General features: G+C 38.7%; 1 protein-coding gene across 1 annotated transcript; it reads right to left on the bottom strand.

Annotated features, from left to right (window-relative positions):
* Positions 1-6325: 6325 nt before the first annotated feature.
* RB195_002712 (uncharacterized protein) lies at positions 6326-17457 on the bottom strand (the record flags this gene model as incomplete). The annotated part of the gene is made up of 17 exons (XM_064200092.1): positions 6326-6492; positions 6879-6967; positions 7024-7115; positions 7192-7293; positions 7358-7493; positions 7620-7744; positions 7809-7905; positions 7977-8061; positions 8294-8386; positions 9952-10024; positions 12991-13118; positions 13171-13325; positions 13407-13503; positions 15316-15395; positions 15456-15592; positions 17265-17387; positions 17455-17457. 17 exons carry the CDS (start codon positions 17455-17457, stop codon positions 6326-6328), a joined length of 1782 nt encoding a protein of 593 aa, XP_064055973.1.
* Between the last annotated feature and the right edge of the window lie 2674 nt (positions 17458-20131).

Raw genomic sequence — 20131 nt, 5'->3', positions numbered from 1 at the left:
GCATCCGAATCAATCAGTCGCGAATAGTTATAATGGTGACAACAGAAACCAAAGAACAAGAATAAAGAAGCGGGCATCGAACACGTGAGAAACATCACCAGATAGTAACTGACAGAAGAAAATAATTCAAAAACTAACACATATATTATGTTTCATTTTCTTCCGCTTCAAAGTGATAGTTATGTTGAATAAGTATAATGACAGAGATTGATGCTTAAGGAGGAGATATCGATGGTTAAAAAAACGCATAGTGGATATTTCGAGTTCTTGCAGCTCACAATACCGAGGCGCTCAGCTCTTGTTAAGCACAGAGAAATGTGTACCTGATTGTTTTCCTGCAAATGCATACGGATTTGTAGGCCAGCACAAGTGCATTCTGCAGTTTCCATATAAGTATCCTATGAAAAAAGCGGCAGCAAATTTAGTTTAACCTTGAAGTAAAAAATATGAATAGTATGCGTGAATAATGATTTTAAAAGAATTAAGTAGTAGAAGAGAAATGATTCTAATGAGGAGGGCATCAAAGATCATACTAATAGGAATTGAAAATTGAAATAAGAATAAGTGTTAATAATACCTATCACTACTCTTTATTGAAATTTTAAAGCTTTAATTAGGGAGACATTTAATTCTTCTAGTGCCAAATCACTTTTTGGTTATTAGTTACTTATTTATTCATTATTTATTAAACAGTAGGACTTTCTTCAACTCAAAAATAGATGAAATATGTCTTACAACCAAGAAGTTTTCTCAAAAAAAAATACATGTATATTCAACACTCCCGTGTGCCAGGATTCAAAATAAAGGATGATGTGCACGGCGTTTATCAATCCCTAAGGGGATACGCTGACACGTTCGACTTCGGATTCCAAATAATTGCCAGAATTTTTTTCCAAATAATTCTAAGAATACCTTGCTGGCTTCCACTTCGAGGTATTGCTGTGTACATGTGTATTCTATCAACTGGACCCACAAAAATTAGCATTTCAATTTATAGTCAAACTTGAACGTACACGAGAAGGGAAAAACTTCGAACTGTCTCCCATTATGAGTGTGAAGCTCTCAACAAAACAGTCATAATTCTACCAGAACAGGTTTCACACCCTTACATAGAATGAATGTGAGGTTCTTGACTAACAGCGTGATGTTGCCTGGAAAACTCGAAACCTCTCTACTGAAACACAACACACGGAACAGCTGCTGAGAAAACATTTCGGTGGAGCATAGTGGCAATAGAAGAAATCCAATCACGCGACCCAGCGTGGTATAATTTAATCCAAAGAGTAAGTAAGCACCACGAAGCTATCTCTAAAAGCAGATATTCTGGTAGAATCCGCAGAGACAAAAACGAAACGGCAATAAACAGGGTATTGGTGGATGTGCAGATTAGAAACAAAGAAACGTGCAGTAACCACATTGCACACGCTATAACACATAATTGTTCATTTTGAAGCAAAGAAAGCAATTTGTGTTCGTCATCGGACGCCTGCCCAGTTGATGAAAACTAGCTGGAGTTCGCAAGCGGAGAGCCAGCAAAGAAAACGGCACTGAGATGATTAGAAACAAAATGAGTTACAGCCGCTGCATCTTGTGTTCCGGACTTCTGAGAAAACGAAACAGAACTGAAGACAATTCTGCTATGGGACAAAGTTACAGTAGAGCTTTAGGAATGATTTCTTGTAATACTATTCTCGAAAGGCAAAACAAGAGTGCGACAAGGAGTTAGTCTCGACAATGTGAAGTAACCATGACCGTAATCTTCGCGAAGACTCGTTCTTATTTTAAAAAAAACCAAAACTCTAGCAACTCATATTTCACCTTTCAGAATCGAATTTCTGTTATGATTGAATAGATGAGAATCGAGCTGGAAAAAAAAAAACCATTTCATGACGAGAAAAGAAATGGCATGGGAAGCGGATACGAATGCGGAAGATTTCATTCAAAAAAAAAATCAACAAAAACCATCAGCAAAACTAATCCATAGTGATGAAGCTCTAAAAGGTATGAAAATACCCTACTTCAAATATTTTTTGAAGTCTCAAATCCAAAAATTGATCAAGTCAATCATAAAACTGTGGCACTCCTCCCCACATGCTGCATCTGTTAGCGAAATAAGCCGGCTTATAGACGTCGGCGTTCCGGAAGAGTGTTCTTCCCATGCAATCAATTTCTCATGAGACTAAGAAGTATGTTAATAGTAAATTTTTTCCATCTGATGAAAAGATGCACGCGAAATTAGCAAGAAACAAATGTGTGTACGGTGAAGAAAATAAATAGTTATCTCAATACTATAGTACTATAACCCCTCAGAAAACGTTACGAACAAGTTGTTGTAGGAATACTCAGGAAACGACTATTGAAGAACTCATTAACTCGAGAGCACGAGGTGTACAGCATCGACCTGCGTGTATCGCCGAGAAGCAGCTGACTTCAAAGTCCGAACACCATCAAAAAAAAAAATTGATCAATTGTGTCGTTGAGAAATTCCAGCTTCCGCTTTCACGTTTTTCATCGTTTGGCGCTGATGTATTCCAGGCGTCTTCCCACAGTTCATCGGTTACGTCTTGGTGCAAAATGACAAAAAAGAGGAGTAAAATAAAGAAGATAAAAAATTTTGAGAAATGCAGTATCTTGAAATTATCCACGTAAGCATTGAAAAAAGCGTTGAGAATGTCTACTTCGCAATACCGAAGAGAAATTCAAGAGTTAAAAAATCTATACCAGATTCTCGAAAGTTGCTGCGGATACCAAGATTTGGAACACTTCTTAGGTAAGTCTAAATGAAACCGCGAACCTGGTTATAGGCGTGGTTGGACTTCAAAGCTAAAAACAGAGGATCAACGGCCAAAGAAGAAGTTCCAAAATGGAAAAATAGAGCACAAGAAAATCAGGCAAGCGAAGAACTTGAGGTTTTCGTAAAACTTGTTCTGCAATAATTAGCCGAAGTTACGGCACCAAAATCTTTATCTCCGCAAACTTCTCTAAATCCATCCAGTCATTGTCAGAAAAAAAAATGAAAAAACGATGCAAAATCGTGTAATGTCACAAAACCTTGCATGAGCACAACATTAAACCTTCACAGTTATACCAAAAACTAGGCAATTTTCAAAGATATCACTTTCAAAAATACAGTTTAAAAAAGAACTATGCGAAGTACCGGATTCTTTTCTTCATTGAAGAGGACAAAATAATACCGAGAAACAATGAATAGGACTATCTCATTTAGCTAACACTTCGGCGTTGTGTGTATATGTACGAGCAGTACGACTCAAAACAACGAAATACTGGGCCACATTGATGAAAATGCTGGCTATCTCTAACTGAAGTGATCGATAACTGCTCTTCTTGGTAAACAAAAACAAACATCTATGTAGCTGCGGCATTGTCGTACACAGAGGAATACAAAGAGATCAAGTAGAAGTCGTCTGATCGAGAGATTTTCATCTTCAAAAATTTTTCATTCGGAAATATTGAAATGTTATTTCATAGCATTGTAACTTTATTATTCTTAATTTAATGGACATAATAACAAATCATAACAGCGCAAAGGAAAGAAATGTATCAAAATCTAATACTAGAAGCTGTATTCTAAGTGAAAATCTCGTTGTCAAGATCGTCATCTCAACTTGATGCAGACTTGTGGTTATTAAATAACTGAAGCACCCTATTTTGCATCAATTTCACCCTCATTTTCAGTTCTGGAGGTTTTATCGTATAATGATGACCTTCAAATCCCTCTTTTGACGAATAACATGAATAGAACTACACAACTTTGTTCCTAAAAGTTTCCTCTGTTCCTTTGTTCCTATTTCGTAGAAAAAGCTGATCTTCAAACGAAACCGAAGGAGAATCACATACAAAAATAAAAGTCTAAAAAGTTGCAGTGGTGAACGAGAATCCTAAAAGCTCTAATTAGGAATGAAAGAACTATTCTCAGTTATCTAGTTCACTAGTTTGTCTCCACCTCAAAATGGTAAGAATGACACACGTGTGTAGATTATTACTAACATTTAACAACAATGCAAGACTCAACTTCGTGGACCTTCGAAAAAAAGATAAATAATTCGGTCGATGATCTTTGACTGGAATTAAACGCAGTGAAGTGACCAACCTAATGGATTAGTACAGTGCTACATCAGAAAAAACAAAACATTTCCTTCAAGCAGGTTTTCCTTTTCTTCGAACATCAGGAACAAGACGGAGAAATACAGCAGTAAAATCCGTTCTTGCTAGAAAATAAATCGCTTATACGCCGCAATGTTTGCGGCACACATCCCCCTTTCTTATTTGCAACATCATGTCGATCTTTCAATTTTCGAACAATCTCGCATTTAAATGAGTTCAATGACATGTGTTCAAACATAGAATACAAAGTTTTCTTCCATCCCTCTAACTCGACCACTAATAGTTTGTGACAGCAGAAAAACTTTAGCCTCATATTCCAATTCAATTTTTTCCTGAACTTTTATCAGAGTGAAAAATTGCGGAATTATTGAATTGAATTTGAAAGATGAACCTGCAAATACAAAACCCGCGTGCAACACTCATTAGTGCAAAAATTATGAAAGGTAACATATGTAGAGATAGATATAAAAAGACTATCGAGAATGAAAAGACCAAACGAAAGTAAAAACATTGGTAGACATGTGTGAGATGGCATTATGAACGCCAAACACGGGACTATTAGACAATATTAGGAAAAATCAAAATAATCAAAGCAGATTTGGATTTAAAGGTTCCAATGTTGGTAAATATCACTCCACAGCAACTCACATCAGCTCTCGACAGATGACAGTCGATATAGCCTGGTTTATGTGGGAAAGAATATAGAATAAAGTGAAGGAGTTAAGAATTGATAAGCTTTGCCGAATAATACGAAAGAAAAACAGGACATAAAGAAGGTAACCAAAGAACGTCGCACAAAAACCAACGGTTACTTCGCAACAGAAAAGAGGTTGATTCACTAGGATTTCAAGAACCGATTCATTAAGTTCAAAACGCGGTGGAAAAAAAATAAAAGTGAATATGAAAAGAGAATGGAGAAGACAGAAATGATTTGAAGAGAATAACAAATTTCAAGTTGCAATTCCCCTTCGACACGAAAACAAAATACAGAAAACCTGTAACAAAAAAAGATTTATTGGGAGTACAGGCAAACTATATGGGTAAAAAATAAAGATTAGTTAACCATCATACTACATATCATTGCATGCATGCGAAACAAACAAATGACTATCTACATCAATAGCACGAAATGTGCAAAGAATTTCAGAGCGACACTCTAAATTTTCGTGACACCACGCGGTTGTCATGAATAGACCACGAAAGATAGGTAAACATTTACCACCAATGGAAAACGCTACCAACCTGTCATTTCTAACGAACTTTCTCCAACTAATTCTAATGGAACTGGATGACACGAAAGACAGCAGCAAAAAGCAAGCGAGAGAAGTAAGTGCGGTTCTTTTCCGTATAACTGAAATCTGAAGACTACACATACCCCCAAATAAAGAATTCTCTTTATCTCTATACACTTTCCAAATGAAAGAATAACGAGGGTTTAGAAACCCTGAGAAAGAAAGAGGTTATCACATATCACAGAAATCGCAAGATATGGTTCACCTTAAAAAGTGACATCTTCCCGAAATGAACAAGGCACAAGCACAGATAAATGTATAGCATGAAACGTGCATACAGTTCCGTATATAATACATACAGCCAACCCGCAGAAAAGACTAGACGTCGGAAAATTTCGATGAACAAATCTAGCCGAACTGAACGAAACAACGGTTGCGCAAAAATACAGTGACTAAGCATCTCTTTTCATTTTCTTCAAAAAGTAAAGGAATTAGAGAAGTTTTCTTTCGAAGACAATTATCAATTTTCTTACAATTAGCAATTTTCTTATCAGTACTTATTCTTTGGACACATTTCTTTTTCGACTTCACAAAAAATGATGCGTTAGGAAATCGAGTGGCAAAGAGTTTGTTGAAAATGTTCACTCTCAACTCGATGGAAACCACCTTGACAAACTTCTAACCAAGCTAGTTATGGCGCTGAAATGATGCGAGAATTCGACACAACACAGAATTCGTGTTGATGGAATTGATCAAACAGAGGAAGTGCTCAGTGAGAAGGGTAAAGAAGCCAAACTGATCTTCTGCTACCAATGCAGTTTGCTAACAACTGCAGTTTAGCCCAATTAGACTTACTGATTTTAAGAATAATTGTGAAATAATAATTCTGCTTAGTCACCATATTTTTCCTCCCGCTTCTAAGACAGTATAGCTGCAAGTCTTAAAAATCTACAAGAAAGGATTTCCGATCAACTCCACCACTCCCACATAAGACCAACAGAATGGAAAATTTCCTTCATATGGTGATCGTTGAGAGGAGGTATGTGTCGTGGGAATGCTTCCGTTGTCTCACACGATGAATTTCCAACAGATCTGCTATAGCTTTCCGAAGGACGCCTGACGGCCTCATCGCCATCTAAAAAACATAAAGAAACAAAAAATGCACCGCGACGAACAGTTAGCAGAGTAGAGCGTGACTAATATTAATATTAAATATCGCTGTTTTTTTTTAATAGAAAATGAAAGGCATTGCTAAACTAGGGGAATTTAGGACACTCAAGTACACATTATTACATAAGATTATATTATTAGATTCAAGACAAAACTAGAAGACGACACGTTATAACCTATACTGCTTTTACTAGAACAACTGCACTAGAGTTGAATAATTCCCAATGCATTCGCTGTTCCAACCGTTCGTTAAGGAGTACTAAAATACTAAAAGAGGGAATACTAGAATGCAATGCTTTGCAACCAGAGGAAGCAGAAATGGGACTGTACTTCAAACCAGAAAATACGTACTAGCGAATATGAGTCCTTGCTCTGGACCTCCAAGTAATCTGCGGAGATTTGTTCTGATATGAAAGCGAGGTTCAACGAACGAATGCGTTCTGAAAAACCATTTCAAACTTCAGGACGTTAAAAAAATTCAAAAAGGCGAAGTCACCTGAATCGATGAAGAATTGGTACAACATGACCCTCAGTAGTGAAAAGTAGCCGCTCTTGTCGGAGGTTAACAGGATTTTCCTCATCAAACAACTGAAGAGGAAATATCATCAGAACTGGGGAAGAAAAATGTAAAAGTAGACTGGTGCAGTTAACTTATCACACAAACCAAGTAGAGATATTTCATCGTTTCAGCGAGGAAAAATGACTCCATGCGATCTTCGAGACTACCATCGTTTACATTATGAACGGTGGCAAACCCACATTTCACCTGAAAATTCTTTTTAATTCACTCTCAAATCCTTTGTAACCTGAAAAAAATTATGAAAACTTGCTCTTGTTTTACTGTTCAAGGAATCCATAATTTCTCTACCGACATGAAGGTAAAAGGGATTTTTAGTGGCCAAATACAGAAAATATGTTGACTCCACAAACTCGGGCCGTAGAGGGTAAAAACTAACATCAGGGCGTCTAAACGTTCATTGCAATAAAAAAAAATATTTTAAGAAAATAATCAAAGAAACATCCAGAACGAAAAACATCTCACCACAGAAGAGAAGTTTAGAAAACTTTGAAAAAAAGCAGTCCTGAACTTACTTAAGATACCAATTATAACGCTCTGGTAGAACACCGTATTTACTCCACACCGCATAGTAGAACGCATGTTGACATATTGCTTCCTCCAGATGACCAGCTAATACCAGAAGCCCGGCAAAGCTTGCCTCAACAACTATGTTACAAAATTTCACCTAGATGAAGAACAAAAAAGGCATAACATTAACAGACTTGTAAAGAATCGATCCATGTATTGGCAGTGGTACCATCTCGAGCGTCCACATTAACAAATAATGGAGGTTCTCCATCCTGAGAGTTGCACATAATTCTAAAAAGGATGTTGTACTAAATTTGAGGGCAGAAAGAAATCTAGCAGACAGGGCGAAAAGTGCGGCAAACCTTCCACGCCGCATATTCGCGAGAATGGCGTTATATGCCTCGTTGAATAATTGCAGATCGCGCGATTCGCCAAATAAGATATAGGCTAAAAAGTTGCGTTCTGAACAAATGAATAGAAAAAAGAAAGGGAACTGAACAGCGAATGAGAAACAACATCATACTATGGCAAATCTAACCCCAACATCAAAACTACGACGTGCAAAAAACGTAAAGAAAAAGGTCCTTAAAATTCAAAAAAAAAACTTCAAGGAAAACTGTGGTAGCTTCCCATAGTTTCTACAGGGACACACAAATACGGAATATTTTAAGATCAATACCTTTCAGAAAGTATTCGTAAAATGAATCCAGACCAGCGCCAACTCCACTAAGATATCCTACCCATTCCCCAGTCTGAATGTTGATTACATTTCCTAAAACTGATTACGTTTCTCTTGTAAAATTTGACCTTGCGTAGAATTTCAAATGCAAATTAAAAAGTTCAAAAATTCTCGGGTCTTGGAACCTCGGAATAATTCTGTACATGTTTTCTATTAGAGCGTATTACGATGTCCACAGGCGGAATCTTTATAAGCCTGACGTTTTAGCTTTTTCGCTGTCTTCAGAGGCCTAAGTAGAGGTTGACTGGAATAATCTCACGTTTATTCTGTCACGTGCCATACTACTCTAAGTCGATAATCGTTCAAGGTAGTGAAAACGGAAGCCGTTTACATCGTGGTAGGACCCACTGGTCAGTGTACCAACGAATGGTACCGCTGACCAGGGTCACCAATGACGATATAACATTTGATCTATACACGCAATATCAGAGTTATAGGTCACAGAGCAGTGCAAGTGACAAGAACTCAATAGTCATTAACAAGAATGTATTCCTATTAATCGTTGAAGGGTTCTTTTTAAGAATCCAAAACTCTTTCTACTTCTTCCTTACCAATATTTTGTCTCCTAAACACTTTAACGAATTTCAAATCACAATCCGTTTCCGTTGTGGACTTCATGTGCGTCTTCTTGTGTCTTCTGTGCCTTCTGGTTCTATCAAGCTTCCATGGCGTCTCCCTGTCATGATTCAGCAGCATTCACCCCAAGATTTCTACTGGTTTCCTCAATGTGAGTTGAACTGCACCTTAAGCACTGGATCTCATATATTACCCCTACTAGTATTTTTCCTTAAGGAAAATTAGCACATCTTTCAAGAATATCCTGTAATTGTGCTTGGGCAATGCTGCGTCGTGGAGTGGCACTAACTCTGTCACAAATAAAGTTGAGGCAAAGAGAAAGTTTGTTTTCACAAGTTGGAGTAATGTGGTATCGCTCTGTGACCTATATCTCTCTGATATTCTGTGTATAGTTATGTCAAATGTTAAATCATCGCTGGTGATCCTGCACAATAGTACCCATTCGTTGGTAGACTGGGCAGCGTCTGTGGCGTACTACCAGCGGCGCTTCATACGGTGGAACACTATATAAGACTAGCTTAGATGTATATGGCTTTAGTTCCCGCTAATTTGAAAGATCATTGAAAAACAAACTTAGGATGGTGCTGTACTTGATGCAATAACGTAAAATTGCTTCAATTAACCTCTATTTAGGTCTCTGTAGACGGCGAAGAATCCGAAACGTCAGGCTTAGAAAGGTTCCGACTAATAACATCATATACACACTAATAGGAAAAATGCTTTTGAAAAAAAAAAACATAAAAAGAAAATCTACGGGAGAATACATGCAATTTTACTCCTCAGTGAATGCTCAGTTCACCGAAATCCAGATATCCGGAACTTCATGTAAGAAATGTCTAGCTTCAATCAGCGAAACTATGAAGTCGCGCATTGTATGAACAACTCTTATGCAAACTTTACCAAAGGTTCATACCACTGCTGTTGAGAAAATAACGTAAATCACGTAATGAATTCAGTGACCTTACATCTGATAGACTTTTAGAAACACCTTCAAACGAGGTTTCAATGAAGAAGAAGCGCACCTGGTAAACCAGTGTTACTGTCGCGGAGCTCCCACAGTTTCTCGTTGATTCGCCTTGCAGTACGTTCAAACGTCTGAAGATGACTTCAAACAAATTGTCTCTAACAATACTTAAGAACAATCAAGTATATCAAGTGCACGATTACCCCACAGCGGTGCAAGTCAACAACTTACAAAGCGAGGGCGTTGCCCATACACCGACAATTTCCCACCGATAATGAAGATGGATGGCATTATAAAAGCACTTCCATGAAATTTGAAACTTACAAACGACATCGTTTACGTCTTAAAAAATGGAAACGCATCCTTGATCAAAGCTTTTCCGTCAAGTAAGACATGTCAGACAAAGAAAATGAAATCATACTTAATTCTACTTTGAAAGGCACTCGTCACGATTTGTTACAAATGTCCTTAAAATTATTCGTTTTCTGTCAAAACTATAGTTGGGTCAAAACGACATGAAGCACGGTGCAAATGTGTGCGCAGCTTCTCTGGAGACGGTGCGGTGGAGCGTAGCGGTTAGGAGCGCAATGGTACCCTTGCTGGCACCACCCATCGCTGCAGTTGGCGATGTTTGGTACCACCAGGGTACCAGTGCGGCTCCAACTGCTGCCTTCACCGCGCCGTTTCGAGCGCGTACGCAAATGCACCGTGCTTCATGTCGTTTTGACCCAAATATAAGTTGTATGAATTAGCATAGGGTCCAGTGGTTCAAAAAACCACTGGAACCTATGCTAATTCATACAACTTATATTTATTTAAAGATATTGTCGACAGGGGGAGGGTGTAGTGAAGCGGTTAGAGGCTCCGCTTACTGCACGATCGATCGGAGGTTCGAATCCGCCCTAGTGCTCACGAAGCCCTTCATCCCTCCGGGTCCAATAAATTGGGACCAGACTTGTCTGGGAGGATAAAAACACTGACTTGACACATCGGCTAGCCACTGCAAGTCATTGTATAGGCCAGATACACGTTCGTAAACCTCAAACGATTCTGAATTGAAGTGAACGTGGGGGCGCATCAAAAGCGGATTGATTAACGCCAGAAACTTTTAACTTTAACTTTATTGTCGACAGCTGGAAGTGGTGAACTGATAAAAAAAAACATGCTATATTTGTTTCTCCTCTACAATGAGTATTCTTATCGAAACGTAAGGCCTAATCTTGACCGAAACATTATGAGTATTTGCCTCTTAGCTTCAAACAACGCAACGGAAGAGGTATTGCTACCGCGATATCGGCGTGACATCAGCTGGTCGTTTCACATCAAAAGTGCAAGGCTGCGTTCCCAACACAGTTCGCACCCGCAATTGCGACGTACTCTACGAATTTGGTGGCTGTTGACCACGCCTTATGGAGGATCACATCCGCAATAGATAATCGCCAGATTCGTATAGTCCCAATGTCAGGTGCAAACTCTATTGACAAAATAACTGCACTGAGGGAACCTATATCGACGCACGCTACGCCTACTGATGCATAGAAATAGAGCAAATGGCTATCTCCTAATGGTAATGGCTCCGAAGCAGCTATTTTCATCCACCGTTGTTCTGAATGAAGACAACGCAACGTTTATTTTACAAAGGCTCTCGCATATCGCTATACCCGTCCACGCAAGGCGAATCATGTGATTCGTAAAGTAATGTGCTAATTTTCGCACCTTATTAGACGACTGATGTATTGTATACTGATGTATAAAGAATCCCAACAATCGCAGTAATATGATTCGCTAATTACTGCGCATTAATTTACTGGTTTTCATTGTAAGTTTTTCATTATAATATCGCCACGTATATTCGTAATTTCCTACTAATTTCCCATACCTCCCACTGCAACATGCATACACTAACACAAAGACAAATATTTCCTTCTTTTTTAACTTTGAGCAAGAGCTGTTGCTGGAGTAAATATTTTCAATTAAGCGAAACTACTCCAAGTTTCCAAAAAGACACTTGGTTCAAAGTGAACGGAATATGAGCTACTGACTTGCGTTATATATGACTCCTCATAGTCAGAAATTCTTTGATTTTACATTTCAATGACCGTGCTCACTTTTACGCTCTAATGTGACTATTTCTTATCAAAAAGTTACCAAAGATAATAAACGTACCTTCCTAAGCTACCAGAGATAATTAACGTACCTTGGTGTCTGTTATGATATCTACTCTAAAGACGTTCTCAGGATCGGTTTTTAAAAAGAAAGTGCCTTTAACAAATTTAATTATCGAAGCTCACAGAACTTTCGTGGTCCATGCCAATGCTTTCTTTTGAACGTCAGCATAATGTTCTAAAAATTTCAATTATCCTGAGAACTCCACTCTGGAAGGGAATTATCCAGTCCATCAGGTGTCTTGTGGTCATACCGTGAAGAGCCAAATATAACCATGGATAACAGCTCGTCTTTACCATTAAAAGCACAGCAGCCTGTCTTCAAATGATGGGCAAAACTTCACTTTTAATTTTTCATGCACGAAAAGTTCCTGAGCTCAGTTAGAATTTTACAACTCCTCTCGAGAGAAATGTCAAAAAATTCATAAGGAAAATTTAAGTACACTAAGAATCGCAGAACAGCGGAATGAACACCCACTGAATTTCCTCCTTTTAATGAGGGGAGCGTGTGAGTTCGACATTCACACAGATGTACAAAAGTGAAATGAGAGAACGTAAGAAGTAATTTTTCTACATACCCAAACGAACGGAAGTTCAAATTCAGGAGCTAGGTGAAGTGAAGTGAAGTGACGCTTCCTTATAAATAACATTCGAAAGAAAATTTCAGATAATAACCGCGCTTTCTGTTAAAAAAGTTCACTCAAATTTTTCGCCAATCACCATACATCTTGGTGTCAGATAAAACGCCAACCTTGCAAAAATGAAGGAGAAAAACTTCGAGTACGAAAGAAAGAAGGAACAAGAGAAGGAGACGGAGAAATTCTCAACGTAGCTACCCTCACCAGCACTAGCCCTCGTAAAACAACGGACGCTGACTTACTACGCACGTGTTCGGTGTAATGTTGCAAACGTGTTGAGTCGTGTTATCTCACCTGATCTCCTAACAACCTGGACAAAATTCCAAACTCTACTAAAAGAGACCCCGCGCCGGCTGTACAAGTTTCCTCGATGGTGTCAGGAAGAACTCCGTGCACCAAATTGACTCTGGGATACGGGATTCCTAGACGGAAAATTGCGAATAACTGTTCAGAAGAGATGGAAAAAGTATTTACCCGTCTTGGTGCCTTCGAACGCAGGAAGAAGGCGTGCAGCCAAATCATGAGCTAGTGTCAGCAATTCACCATTGTATTCAGGAATGTAAAAGTCGCCTAACATACGCGACTGATCCGATGCAATGAGATGAGCAGACAGTAAGGACCCAATAACTCTTAAAGAAATTGAAAGCAGTGTGGTTCAATGTAATCGATAGTTCTTTTCTAAACCTCCTGTGAGACTCGGAATTCAGTACCTAATAGTGGCTTCAAATACTTGCACAGTGGTATTCTTTTCGAACGATACCGTGTTTATAACGAGAAAAACAGCTCGTCTGAACTCTTCATAATCTCCTGGAAAAAACTTCGTCATTTCTACAAACATTCGAAAGCCTAACGAAAACGGTTTTAAATCTAACAACGAATATCTAATAATTATCATTTATATTTGTCAACATTTAAACAAACACAGTCTCGCTTGCTGCAAGAAAATGCTATCAGCACTGTTTAATGTTATCACCAATGTGAACGTCCGGGTATCCACACTAGTGGTTTGGACTCGATCCTATCCCTTAAGTAATTAATGAAAATATCAAGTAGAAAAAGTATGGAAAAGTATTCAAACCATTGAGGTCTACTCTTGTTACCCAGTCCTGGTACAGAGTTACATGAACAGGGGCGGGGGGAACGCTCCAATCTCATAAAGATTTGAGCAGCGTAGATAATGAAACTTTGCAGAACTAAAACTCGTTTAAAATGTTAAAACGTTTCTTCTGGCCCCCTCACAGTTCATTCAGAGATTACACAACTTTAACTAGTCTATACACATAAATAGTGTGAAAGGAAGGGTTATCCCTTCACTTTTGGATTTTCATTTCTAAACTAGTGCAACTATAGAAGTTTCCCAGTTTTTGTGGTTTTATCGATTTAATTATCCTTCAACATTTTTTTCTTTGAACAGAATGACGAACCGACTGCTACTGTCAGTGTTTTTAACTCTAAGTTTTCCACAGTTTTTCTTTTTCAGAAATATTTACTTCTACATACTTTGGCATAACGAAGTTCTTAGCAACTGATTTCAACGAGTTTCAATTTTAAAACTAGGCCATACTCACTTCTAGACCTTGAAAGAGCAACATACATTTTTCAGTGCTGGGAGATATAGTTAGGGAAATCTGGAGCTGAGTGCAATTGCGTGAGCGGGCGCGCTCGATTCGGCGCGATGGAGCGTAGCGGTTGGGACGAGGGAAGACCTTCACTAACACCACCTACCACTGCAACTAATGATATCCCATAATAAGTCACCTTCACCGCGCCGAAAGTAGCCGCATACGTAAGAGCAAAGTTTCAGGTCGTTTTTAATAAAATATGAAAATAGGGTGTAGTGTACCGGTTAGAGGTTCCGCTGCCTGCACGATCGACCGGAGGTTCAAAGCCGGCCTACTGCCTACCAAGCCCTTTATCCCTCCGGGGTCGATAAATTGGTACCAGACTTGTCTGAGAGAATAAAAGCACTGACTTGCCACATAGGCTAGCCCCCGCAAGTCATTGTATAAGACAGATACACGTTCGTGAACTTCAAACGATTTTGAATTGAAGTGAACGTGGTGGTGCATCCAAAGCGGATTGATTAATCGGCCAGATACTTTATCCTTTATCCATTTATGGAAATAGGATTTCTATGACAATCCGGACAAGTTCTAAAGACTAATCACAACTTCTACAGTTCGTCATTGCAGATCATCATATTCGCAACCAGCATATGCTGAAACCTCTGTTCCTAGGGCCTCATTGTGTGTACGAAGATACTGAATCAAAATAAATAAACCGATAAAATTCACATTTTTCCTTCGAAGTGACTATTAGTCTAGCAAACAAATGTTAAAACCTCAGTCGAGACGTTTCTACTTCTTCTAGATCGAAAGCGGGCAGAAATCAATAGAATCAGTACAGCGGAACGGCGGATTAATACATCCAGGGGAAAAAAAAGACTTAAGGTCCACCTCAGTCTCAGCATGTCTGTGGGTAAAGTTTGGTGTAAATCAGTGTAAAGATCAAGTTGTGGCAGATGCGAAAGACAAACACACTGCACGTTTCAGCAACAAAAAAAGATTCACGATCCGCTTAAAAAATTGCTAAAGATGATATCTAATAAATAGCTATTACCTAGTATGACCAGAGTATCCAGCGAGTCGATCAACGTTAATGAATAGTCACCCAATACATCATTGATATTGATATTGGATCTGAAACAGCCTGCACAATTACAGGAAGGATGAACTCTTCATAATTCGCATGAAACTCACGGATCACCATGATCGTGTCCCCTTCCTGTACAATGAATAGGATCTAATTCGTCAGCAGGAAAAGCATGGCTCATATAGTTTTCGTAACCGAAATAGAACATTTCCCGAGCCTCTTTCATCGCTTCCATCCGATCTGCCTATATTTGTTAGCTTGAAGTAGCGTCAAACCCTGATTTGAGTGCATGGGATCAATGGCAAGAGCCATAGCATTTTTGGTGGCGCCACAGCTGTAACATTTATTGATACAAACAGCGCAATTTGACCTACTCTGGGAATATAAGGGAATAAAACGCAGTTACATCAAAGTCAAACATAGTTACATCAAAGTCATGACACGAAAACAGATAGAAAATATAACCAAGTCTGGTTTTTCATTTGTCATACCGAACATTAGGTTAGGCACACATCGTTTATCATTTATCAACATCAACATTATCAACATCGTGTTATTTCCTATGTAGGGTGATTCCGTGTCAGTATGCTCAGAATGTTGCGCGTAATAACCTTGGCAAGATATGCGAAAGTCACTTCCATCGAAATAAGCGACGAAGACCTGCGGGCTCTTTCTTCACAGGTTCACGTAAAACGTAAAGCGTATACGTGATTCCTTGTGGTTGAAATTTCGTTACAAAAATACAACAAAAGGATATAGCAGAAGGGCAATTGGATCAATCAAATCGATAACCTCGTTTAAAGTTACTATAAAGCTCGCAATCAGTAGATGTCTAGACACCATTTATCCGGTGAAATCGATGAGCGGATTCGAAATATTTCCATGCAAAAAGTAGCCCACAACCAGTATCTGTGACAAACTTTCCTACGCAATTCTCAGTCTAGATCATTCAAATTATCCATGCTCCAGGATTTATATATGGAATATCTCCTACATATAAGATATATCATAGTGCAAAATCATCATAAAAACATATGATACCAACGGGACGTAAAATACCAAAGCTTGACAAATACGGTCTTACCCGAAGACTCACAAGAGAAGAACTTCAGTTTACACGTTTTTGGAATTGTAAGTACTTAGCTATCACTAGAGTCAGTTAACTAGATTAATGAGGATACTGGGACACACTAAAATTAAACGAATAACTATTATCTCCCTAATTTAACAGCTTTTTATGTATAAAAAAACTGGTGGTCGAATCTCTCACCTGGCGAGTATCACCTTAACAGATGTAAATTAACTTTGCTGAATTTTTCTAGCACTTAACGAAAAGTGCTGCATAGCGGTGTTGTGCTAAGGGCAAATGCTAGGCCATAGTGAACACCTAATTATCGAATTATGTTACTTGATCCAATGCGGTAATCTGACAACAGTATTGTCCGTGCAAAATCTGCAATTTGTCTGAGTTGAGGCCTGTTGGAGAACTTTTTCTTAGCACACTTCAAATTGATAGGTACTACAAATTTCTGCTAAGAAGCAACTAGCAGGACAATAAAGTTACACAGTATTCTTTGAAGGCAGGGTATCATCGAAATGACGATGTAGAGGTCTCTCATAGTTAATACAGGGTTCGGGGTGTTGATCACGATTATGTAGATTACCCTGTATTGATTATGAGATACTCGTAACCTACACACCAAACCCGCCAAATTGTTCATAACAGATCCCAACATCGCCAATTTATAAGATAAATATCATACTGCAAAATCAGCTTAAAAACAAATGATCCCAACGGCGCTGCCTTTGAAAAGAACTATCACCTCTTACATCGAATATTGAATTTGTGCTACAAAAAGAAGGAATACAAAGAAAACAGAACATTATGGCATTATTCCTTAGAAACAGAAACGAACTTTTGAGAAAGTAGAATAACGTCTCTGCCAAGGTGATGCAATAAACGGATGCCAAGTTGACTGGTTGTATTTGCATAAAAAACAAATAATGATCATCAAAACCACATAGTTTCCTTTCGAAATCTGGAAAACGAGGATACAAATACTTGAATACTAGTATATAAGTTCTCAGAAACACATAAAAACTCACCATATCTATATTTGTGAAGTACAGTTCCTTAAAACGTCATTGAATTTACGGAAGTGAAAAACCTACAAATAATTACACATATTATAATGTGCACTTCTTTCCACTACAAAAACGCTAAGAGCTCGCAGTCATCAGGAAAGAAAAGAATCCCGTGAAAGTTATAGCTCACTATACGCTTTTATTTGTTCATTCTTTTTTCGAATTCTAACTTAGGCTATCTTGAACAATTTTGAACACGCCTCCAAGCAGGGTCAACTTTACACCGAAACGCAAACTGGCAGGGCACTGGATGGGATAGGTTTCACCAATCGAGCAAGAGTAACACAAAACAGTATTACCAGAAAGCTGGAATCCTGCTAAAAGGCAGCTTTGGGTACCGCGTCGTGCCATGCATCTGCCAGTACCACGGCCACCAACGTTTGCTCCGTTTACGTTCGCAGGTCGCAATTTTCACACATAATATGGAGAGGTGTGATGGGCAAAACTACTGGCTTGAGGAACAGTTTGTGAATTTCTTCTTCTCAAATTTAGAAGTATATCCAAACCTAATTTTTTTCTTGCGTTCCTGACACCTTTGGCTTTCTGCATTTAACTGTGATGAACAGCCAGCCAAAGGTAATCCTCAAATTTGCTCAGTTTATGGAAGGCGTCTGATGGTGCATGAAAAGCTTTAAAGAAAGAAAAAAAAAATTATAAAGCATGGGAAACATTTAATAACCAATATGATAGCAATACTTAAAGCTCTGAGAAAGTTGCTGAAAACAGTACGAAAAGCAGCTATAAAGAGTTCGTTATTGATCAATTCATTGTATGTTCTTTGTTCCAAAAAAAAATCCTGAAAAAAGATTTCCTCAATCCACGATGCGTGGCTGGCGGCTGCTTGAGCCGACTTTGAGGTCAGAATTCCATTTTTAAAGCGCGAAGATCAAAGGCGTTTGGTTTAATACTTTTACGTACTGCTCCTTCTCTATACAATCTTAGTTTCAGTGGTTTTATTGTCCTGATAAAACGCAAAAAAAATCAATGTCCCAAATGGCTCCATTTTGCTCATGTGACACGACCCGAAAAAGAACAAGAATTAAGAGAGGTAGGAAGTCAAAACACGAGTGCAATGAAGAGCAAGAAATTCTCTATAAAATGAATCATAACGTTTTGCCAATATATTTGTGCAATTCTAGTTTGGAAAAACACTATTCCTCAACCCAATATGAAAATGACCCCTCTCCGCCGACCATTCAATGTAAGCCATACACCGTGAACCTACACCATACACCCAGCAATCCGTTAGGTTTCGGAACTACGCATCTTTTTAAATCAGATCAAGCGATTATATCAAACTACGTGTAGAACACTGTTGAACATCGTTCTATTGAAGAAGCTTGTGATTATCTGCACGTGTTTACTGATAATGACAATAAATGAAAGATTGACGATGTTGAGATTCCCCACCCTCCACCGAAAAAAGATAAGAATAGCTGTGTAGAATATAGAATATGAGCTCGAACACATTCAACTTCCCTATCTCGAAAAGTGGCGTGGAAAACGGTCTCATCGATCGAATTTTCCTACGAAGCACCTTGTAAAACGCCAAATCTATATATGCTCCGGATCGCTCAGCAACTTATTCACCGGCTCTATCTGAATAGGTTCTTGAGAGTGTTCGGCAATACCCGCCGAACCTCCACTGGAAGTCATCTCGTAGTCCCATTTCAGTGAAGATATCGTCGTAGAGTCGTAGCACTATTGTAGAAAGACTCAGTGCATCAGCTGACTCCAACACATTGTTGTTGTTATTGGCGCAATACATAGGAACCAGGGTGCGTACTAATTGTACTAATTGTCTACGAAATTGCTACTCGAATGAAGGGTCCTATTGCTTATAAAGAATTACCGTTGACCCGCTATATATTCCCAGACAGAAGCATACAAAGGGAAAATAAGGTGTTTTGTAGAAGAATTCTATCGAAACGATCGTTCCCCACAGCCTTTTCAGGACAATTCCGGAAATTGGCGTGATCACACTCACACTGACGATGTGAGCGCCTAATCCCAACTACCCGTGGAGATATCCCAACATCATCTATTTCATTCTAGGCTGTCTTTAAAAGAGATTAATTGAGAATGTATTCAGCAGATGCAGGACAACTCCTTTAGATTGCCCCTTTTCCCACCCGTTTTCAGTTTTCTGACACATTTTCGTCTGTTAGGATAACGCTCTCGTCGACAATTCGACCCCGACCCTATCTAGCCTGTCGTTATCCACGAATCCCTTCGGCCTCTTCTGCCGCCATTTCCATAGCTTAAGTCTTCTTTGGCTCATACTTAATTCAGACCGACAGATTTCAATTACTATATATATATATATATATATATATACATATAATATGAGGACATCACTTTACCTTGTTACGTCAGCGATATTTCTCATTTTTCCCGCCTGGCAAGTCATCTATTGGCCAGCGCCGCGGTGACAAGGAAGAATAAGTTTTTAACGAGTGATACAGCCGCGACCGCTAGGTCGAGTATTTTCTAGGTTGCGATTTCATTCTCCTATATCCCGTAACATCGGTTCCGTAGTTATTCCTTTCTTCCTGGTCTTGTCGCCAATGAACTACTCTTTGTTAACGGATATACGAACGACCGAAGCGCGTCAGCAGGCGCGCTGAAAGCTGTCATC

The sequence above is a fragment of the Necator americanus genome, chromosome IV, assembly GCF_031761385.1.
Source record: "Necator americanus strain Aroian chromosome IV, whole genome shotgun sequence".
Lineage (NCBI taxonomy): Eukaryota > Metazoa > Nematoda > Chromadorea > Rhabditida > Ancylostomatidae > Necator > Necator americanus.
The sequence above is the reverse complement of the archived record's forward strand: the minus strand, read 5'-3'. Positions and strand labels throughout refer to the sequence as shown.